The sequence below is a fragment of the Populus euphratica genome, unplaced genomic scaffold, assembly GCF_000495115.2.
Source record: "Populus euphratica unplaced genomic scaffold, PopEup_1.0 scaffold103.1, whole genome shotgun sequence".
Taxonomy (NCBI): Eukaryota; Viridiplantae; Streptophyta; class Magnoliopsida; order Malpighiales; family Salicaceae; genus Populus; species Populus euphratica.
The window spans coordinates 1,438,499-1,447,314 of NW_011499891.1; the positions used below are offsets into that span (position 1 = coordinate 1,438,499).

General features: G+C 29.1%; 1 protein-coding gene across 1 annotated transcript; it reads left to right on the forward strand.

The window, feature by feature from the left end:
* Positions 1 to 3,423: 3,423 nt before the first annotated feature.
* Positions 3,424 to 4,272, forward strand: LOC105131341 (F-box protein At5g07610-like). The gene has a single exon (XM_011034264.1). It carries the CDS (start codon positions 3,424 to 3,426, stop codon positions 4,270 to 4,272), a length of 849 nt encoding a protein of 282 aa, XP_011032566.1.
* Positions 4,273 to 8,816: the final 4,544 nt, after the last annotated feature.

The following is an 8,816-nucleotide window of genomic DNA, read 5'->3' on the forward strand; positions in this document are numbered from 1 at the left end:
AAGGGATTAAAGCACGAAAAAAAAAACTATATTAAACGAGAAACAGTGGATTTAATAAGATCATGGTACTAGGTCAAAAACAACCCTGATACACTATCATGAATAATCCAATTATTTCTATTAATTAGGTTTTTAATAAGATTATAATTTACTAACTAATCTGCTACTGCTTTAACCTCTCTTTTAAGATGTTAAACAAGAATGGTAGAATAAGAAAATTCCAGACTTGAGTGATTGGTGCAATAAATAAGATTAATAAAAAATGCTACAATAATAAATAAATTAATAAAAAACATAGTAACGAATAAAAAAAATTCAGATGTGAACTTATCTAAATTATCAAACAATCTAACATTGAAGGATTAAAATATAAAAAATATATAAAAATAAAAAAACTCATGTTAACCGAGTAAACTTACAAACTTCACGACTATGAACATAGAACTAGGATAATCCCATGTAAAAAAAAAAATTGAATGATAAAATTCAAATAAATCAATTTAAAAAAGGATAAAAAATCAGCTTATATTAAACTTTGATATTGATGATTTTGGTTATGAACTCGAGATTAACCCCATAAAATGTAAATCATAAAAAATAACACAGCAAAACTAAGAAAAAAAATAAGCAAACCTAAATTTGATCTAATCTCTAAAACTCATAACCCGTAAAATTCTAAACTCTGGTTCAATCATGAAAGTTAATTCCCAGCTAATTTAATTTTGAAGGAAGAAATCATGAAAAAAAAATATATGAATTAAAAAATTTGCAAAAGCATAAAGGATAAAAACAAAGAAATGATGATAAAATTTGATAGAAACAATTTAAGGAAGATGAAATTATTAAAAAAAATAAAAAATGATCCCAAATAAAACAAATAACAATTAAAAAAAATGAGAACAAATTTAAAAAGTTAAAAAATCATAGGGGGTGAAATTGAAAATATTTGTGATAAGGATGAAATTAAAAAATATTTATAATTTTATAGGTTATTTAATTTTTTAAAGACATGGATCAAATGTTAAGGGAAAATAAATTGTAAGGGTTGATCCTAATTTTTTAAAGAAAGAAAAAAATAAATGGTCATTGTTGCTAACCTAGATGCGTGTCTAGTCCACGGGCCACTTTAACACCTCAAAGGTGTCATGATCTTTCAAATGTAGTTATGAAAGGTAGTGTTTGATGATTGAATAGTCTCACACATACCGCCCAAATAATATTAGACCATCCATACATGCTAGCATTTTTTTAATAATATTTAATATATAAAAATTATAAAAAAGTCCTTGAGTAACCTCTAAATATATAATAAATTTGATGTTAAATGAAAAAAAAAATATTTGTTAAAGAATTATATTGATTTTGTCTTAAAAGAAATTAAAATAAGTATAGTAATTTATAAAACCAAAGTAGCAATTTTATATTTTTTAAATAATAGCGTTAGTAATTTTATATTTTATATAAATTGAAATGACTAAAACGTCACTAAATAATAGGCATTATATTTTTTTATTCTAGCGTCAAGTTAGTAATTTTAATATGCAATAAAAAACAAAATAATGAATTCAACCTGTAAAAAATAATTGTTTCATGATAAAAAAATAATATTATCACAATGCCTCGGTCAAAGATTTTTTTGGGTCAAGAACATTTGTGCCATTTACTATTCCAATGAATAGTGAAATATTTCTTAGGCTACAATAACCTCTTCTTCTCCTTTAACTTTTTTTAATGTCTCATCCAAAATTCGAGATGGTATAAAATTTAAATCATAAATTAAGTGAATTGACTAACATATATAACATATATTAATGGGTGAACTCAAGTTATGGTTTAAAAAATAAATCAAAAACTTTCAAAAAAATAGTAAAAAGACATTTTTTATATAAAAAAATAATTCTAAATAAAATTCAATCTAAACCAAGCTCCATCTTAACAAGTCATCAAACTAACTTGTGAATCCAAGCCAAGTTTTACATAGAAATGTTAGAATTTTTGTTAGTTTTAAATTAAATGTTTTCATGTATATTTTTTTTTACCAATTTGATATAATAATACCAAAAACAAATTTTATAAAAATATATTTTTAAATAAAAAATATTTTAAAAAATAACATCAACCATATTTCAAATTATTCAATTAATAAATGGGTTTGCAGTATTGAAATTTCTCTTTATATGTGTTGAAGCCAAAGCCCTATGAGGTGTACCTCTTGGTCTTCGTCTCTCTCTGTTTCTCTTTCCTTCTGTCTAAATTGTAATGATGAAGCCCTTTAATTCCATTCTTTTAGCGGAATCTGAAGAAAGGTCCTTGCGCTCTCCGGCGTCCATGTTTTGTAGCTTGCTCTCCTCCTTATATTTGTTTTCTTTTCCTGCTGTTGGGCAGGTCCTCCATTCACTACGAAAATCTCAATTATTTTAATATTTTTAATTTTAAAAATATGTTTTTTCTATTGTTTTGATCTAAAAATAAATAAATAAATAAATATTATTTTAATATATTTAAAAAAAATATTTCGAAAATCACCTGTGATCCGATTTTCCAAGCTTTTTTCAGATTAATTTCTAAACCGGATCTTCGGACTAGGACCACAGGAGGAGGAAATGGCTAAGGGTTCTTGGATATTGGGCTATTATCACCAGTTTCATGGGCTTATTTTTCAAAGCAGGCTAGTGAAGTCCACTGCCACTAAATTAATTGTAAGTGGGTCAAATGAGGCCGAGATCTGTTCTGAGTTATGGGCTTCTAGCCCATCCTGCTTCTCCTCCTCCTTGTTACAGTGCTGAAACATGACAAAACGACAAGCAGTGACTGAAGATGCGTAGGTGTAGAAAAGACAGAAGACACAATAGAGGACTCGTTGTTTGGGTCAACGACCTAAGAGAACAGCAATACGACAGCGAAAAGCAGCAGAGCACGCCACTCTTACAAGGGCTTCAAGTCTTCACTGCTCATGGAAGCTTAAGCGGCTAAGTATAATTTGTTTGATTTCCCATTTCTGTAGCTGTCAGTAAATTTTAATGCTGATTATGATGATATAGATTGTGTGGAAGCCTTAACTTTCTTTGAAGATCAAAACCCATCAATCAATCAGCCTTTAGTTTTGTTATCTGGATTTAGCTATCCATCCATCATGATGAGAGACGGCAAGTTAAAACAAACTTGCGATGTGCCTTCTTCATCAGCAGAAGTAATAGGGAACAACCTAGACCTCGTTACTGACATCCTGCTCCGTGTTCCGGCAAAACCACTCCTTAAGTTCAAGTGTGTGTCAAAGCAATGGCTTTCTTTAATTTCAGACCCTAAATTTTGTGCCTCTCATACTCACCACCAACAGCACCCTCTGCTCTCTTCCTGCTCAACTACTTGGCTTCCAGCCCTCAGCTAATTGTCCCTTTAAAAAATGAGCCTATGCCAATCACTATGCCCTTCTTGGACCATCTAAATATTCCTGGATTCTGTATTGATCAGTCGTGTAATGGGTTGCTTCTCTGCTCTTCAACTTGTTTAGACTCAGCTGATTTGGGGTACTGGTTTTTTATTTGTAATCCCACCACCAATCATTTCAAGAGGATTTCTCACCCTGTTCACAAATTTGACAAGTTTCATCATCCACCTGTTCTTTGTTTGGCTTTTGATCCATTAAAATCATTCAACTATAAGGTTGTTTGTTTCTACCAAGTTGTTTCTGGTGGATATCAAATTGATGTATATTCGTCGGAGACTGGGTCCTGGGGTTTAAATCAAATTCCTTTCGTAAATCCTCCTTCTTTGAAGATTCATGAGTGGGTTTTTTGTAATGATGCTATTCACTGGTGCAGTCTTGAAGAGAACTCGCAATATTTTGATGTTTCTAGTGAGAGCGTGAATATTCTGCCAATGCCTCCGAGAGGTCAACTAGACATTACGTACTTTGGTGGTTCTCGAGGCCATTTGCATATGGGCGTAGGCATCAGCCGTTTAATCTTAGAATTTGATATTTGGGAGCTGAAAGAGGATTATTCAGGATGGTTTATAAAGTATCATCTGGATCTTCATTCTATGAGAAGAGTGTTGGCCAATCGATGTCCGTTGTCAGTTTTGAGCCTTATCCGGGCTGAAAAGGAAGATGAGTCAACGATTGTGTTTGTTATGGATGGTAGAGCAATATCCTATAATCTTTATGACAGGAGATCAAAAATGCTCTGTGATTTGCTGCAGAAAACCAATCCTTATAGTGGTTATTTAAAGTTTCATGCTTATGAATACTTTGAGACACTTATTCATGTTTGAGCACAGCAATTGTACTGTCAGTAATTCAACCATCAACCTGCTTAGTCGTACCATCTGCAGCATTGAAATTTCAGTTCTTCCATGTAGAAACCAGGCTCCACCAGTTGAAGTATTTTAGTCTGTTTTGATCTAGAGAATAATTATAGATTTCCTTATCCAAGAACCACTATTCTTGCTGTGCTGGTCATCTTCACTTCAAAGAGATGAAAGAGGCAGTATATCCAAGAAGTGAGCTGTGGAAGAAAATCGAGTCCATGGAGGAAATGATCAAGCTTGGGGAATTGGGAATTTTGAAATGAAGGAATTACGGAGGTGCTTAACCAGCTTACCATGGAGAGTCAGCAATACCACCTGTCCAATTAAACCCTTTAGATGTTGAAAGAGGCAGTTTATCTGTTCCAAGCTCGGAGATTTACCTCTCTGCTAGAAGTTTGAACCACATTTAAGGGCAATTTCACAGATTTTTTCTTTTTTCTTTTTAGCTTTTCAGCATGGTTGTTTGTGAGTTCTCAATGAATATACGGTTTTATCTCTGACAAGAAGGATTTTGCTATTAAATGTGACTAAACTAAAATGCTGTTCGTAGCCAACTAGATTAGCAGATTGTTTCAAACTAAAGAGGTTGTCGGAATGTCAAATTTCAAGGTTACTTTCAGTTTGTTTGTTTTAAAACTGTTCATGAAAAGATTTAAAGTTCTTTTTATTGTTTTATTTAAAATTATTTTTTGAATATTTTCAGTTCGGTATCATATATTAGTATTAAAAATTAATTTAAAAAATAAAAATAACATTATTTTAATGTATTTTTAAATAAAAAAACATTTTCAAAAAAACCATGTATAAAACTGCAATCCCTGCTTTCATGCTCAGTTTCTTCATCCTGTTAAGATCATGAGTAGGAAAAGTAGATTGACATTTGAGTGAATCGACAAACACATGATATGTGCATTTTTTTTTTTCACTTGGGACATTGAAAAAACCAAGTCGCTTGGATTATGGATTCTGGGCTGCTAGAAATTAAGTAAAGATCTTGAGCTTCTACAAGCCTTCGAGTTGCATCAGAGTTATTTTTTTAAAATCAAGAGCTATCTCTTTCACACATAGAGGTTCGGACAAGTAATTGTTTTATGTAATCAATTTTTTGAAACAAACTGAAGATCTAAACCAATAACAAAACCATCGATTGTCAACGAGAAAAAAGCGAAATATTGAGCAAAGAATCCTGAACGTGAACAAGAAGGAAGAACAGAGGAGGAAAAGCCCCAAAAAAATCACCCTTTTCGTGTTAATTTTTTGGAGAAACTAACAATAAAGCCATGAATGATGACTAGGAGTTTTTGAGCAACGCGTACCTGACATAAATAGCAACCTGTATTTTAAAAACCAGAGAAAATCTTGCTGTGATTAGTAATTTATCTCCATGAATTTTGACGTTGTCGAGTAAGTGTGACTGGTTATGGATTAAGGAGGAGGAAGAAGTCCTGTTACAAAGACAAGCAGTAAGTGATTAGTGATGGAGCATGGTCCTCCACAGAACTTCCCATCCTGTCTCAAACAGCAAGCTGTGTAATAAAATAGAAGCATTGATCCCATTTTCAAGAAGGAACTACATGAAATAAATAAGGAGATGGATTCAAGAATCGATCCTCATGCTCGAAATATTGAAATCTTTTTGGTTTTTCACCGGTTCTCCTTTTTTCTCTAATTCCAATGCTAGAGATCTCTCTAGGGGTTGAATCTCTTTTGCTTTTAAATAAATATTCAATTTTATTCAATAAAGTTTAAACAGCATGAAAATTATAAACTCATTTAATTCAATATCATGACATCACATGCATTGATTTCCTTTTTCTTTCCTTTTTTTTATGTTTTTATGTGATTGGAAAAAATTCTAGATTTTTTAGTGATTAAGTCATGAAAACTTCAAAGAGAAATTAGCTTTTCATATTTGCATGTGAATGCGAGCTTTTCTTTCTAGGCTTGATATTTTTTGCAAAACAAGTAATAGAAATCCTTTAATATCTAAGCCAATAATTATAAGAGAAATAATGTATAATAAAGAGAAAATGGCAAGAGAATATAAGAGAAATTGTATGCTTCGTCTATGAATTTGAATGAAGTTCTTGGATGAGCTTGTGTTTGTGCGAAGCTCTTGTGTTGAGTTAGCTTGAAATAGTTATATTTGTTTCTAGCTCCTTGAATATTTACCTAATAATCAAGTTTTTTATAAATCTTAATCATAAAAATTGATTTCTTAGATCATAAAAAACAGTGTCGCAGTTACCTCAATATAATTTATAGAAAGGGATATAAAAAAAAAGTTGGATAGTAAAGAATAGTTGTATAGTCATCTCAATATGATGTACAGAAAAAGATATTAAAAAGAAGCGAGAACCATAAATAACAATGGACTAAAAAAATAGTGTATGCTCTACTTAAAAAAAATTACAAGTGCTTGATAAAGATACTTTGAGAATAAATAGATTGAAGTGCATGGCTCCTAGGATGAGCAAGCTAGAGACCAAGAAAAGAGGGAGAAAAAAAGGTGTTCATAAGAGATTAGGGAAAGTTTGGTAACGTGTCGTGGGTGAGATTTATCCATAGTCACATATAATACCATTTAATTAGAAGAAAAAAGTATTTTATGGTGGTAGGACTTATCAATTTTGCAGTTGTGTTGCAGTTTTGGAGAAGCAGCATTTAGGTGCTTTTCGTGTGAGAAAAATTGATGAACAGTAAAGCTATGATTCGCTGTTTTGGCTGGATATCAACCCAAAGATGAAAATACATTAAATAGAATCCGATCTGATAAAATAAAAATAAAAATATATTTTTTATTTTAAATTGTGTTTTATTTAAAAAATTAGTATTAAATATTATTTAATAACAATATATAAATTAAATGGAGATCGCTTAATGATATAATATTTGAAGAATTTGATTGCAATTTCAATTTTGTTCCTAATTATATTTTATCTGATGTTGTTGCGCTCTTAAAAATTTATGAAAACTGTAATTCTTGTAGGATATATTTTATACGTAATGGAATTGTAAATAGTTTAATAAAATAATATAAAATATTTTATATAAAGTATTATTTATTTCATGAGGTAATAGAAATAGTTAAATTTATAATATTTAAATTAAAAATCATCAATATATATATATATATATATATATTATTTTATAACCTCAATTTGAAAAATATTTTTTTAACCAAACACATTAAATTATTTTTTGCTCAACCTCAATTTTAATCATAATTTTAACCAAACATATATTTTTTTAAATCAACCACAACTAAAAATATTTTTTATAAAATAATTTTTTTTAAACTATAATAATAACAATAATAGAAATCACAATACCAAATACTAGAATCAATATGAGAGACAGATAATATGTCTAAAAGAGAGACAAAAATACAAGAATCAATATGAGAGAGAGATAATATGTCTATAAGAGAGAAAAAAATACACGTGAAAGAAAAGAGAAAAAAAAAAGAGAAACAAACAAAACATGGGGTTGGTTGTCTCTCCGAGTAGGTTTTTTGGCATTATTATTATGTAGTAAATGAAAGGTGTAATTTTATTTCTTTAAATATTAAAAAATAATATAAATTATATATTAAATTTAATCTAATAACTTAAAATTTTAAATTAATATAATTTATTAACATCATATTAAAACTTTATTAATCATATAATCATAAATTTAAATTTTAACATTTTTATTCTATAAAATTAAGCACAAAATACTTAACATATACAAATTTTAAACTTAAATATTTTTTATTAAAAAAATATATTAAAAAATAATATAATAATATCTTGAATTCACATTAAACAACTTTTAGATTAAAATAATTTTTTATTAATAATATTGGTTAACTTAGTCCCTTAAATTCAAACTTTTAATAATAATAATAATAATGATAATAAAAAAATAAAAAAAAATAGAGATTAACAAGGTGAGAAGTACAACATTAACAGATGAATTAACAGGATTAAAAAAACAATCTAGTACGATATAGCTGACTTCTTAACCACCATGAAAACGATGCCACCATATTAAATTTCAAAGCATGAGACTAGCTGGGCCAGTGCCCGACTCTGCCCCAGACAAATAAACCCGACCGCATTGATATTTCAGCAATCTCAATCTCTCTGCCACCGTCCACGGTTCATTCCCCCCTTCAAATACATACAAAAATTATTAAATGAAAAAAACAAAAAAACAAAAAAAAAATTATTAAATGAATTTAATTCATTATTTACGAATTATTGACCAACCAATGAATTTCTTCTAAATCACTGGATTTATTGGAGTCATCAATTAAGTTAATTAATTATATTTAGATTTTAAGTATCTTCACATTTAATATCGCAATTATAATTATGGGATGAGATTTTATTTTGATAATTATAAAGTAAAATAATTAAAATCATAATCAAGTGGGAAATTCAATAATATTAGATGGTGGATCACTAGATTCATCTTAAAAAAAAAAAAAAAAAAAAAAAAAAATTAATCCACTAATACTC

Excerpts from the sequence above, each read along its gene's own strand:
- LOC105131341 (XM_011034264.1), top strand. The coding sequence starts at position 3,424 with ATGCCCTTCTTGGACCATCTAAATATTCCTGGATTCTGTATTGATCAG.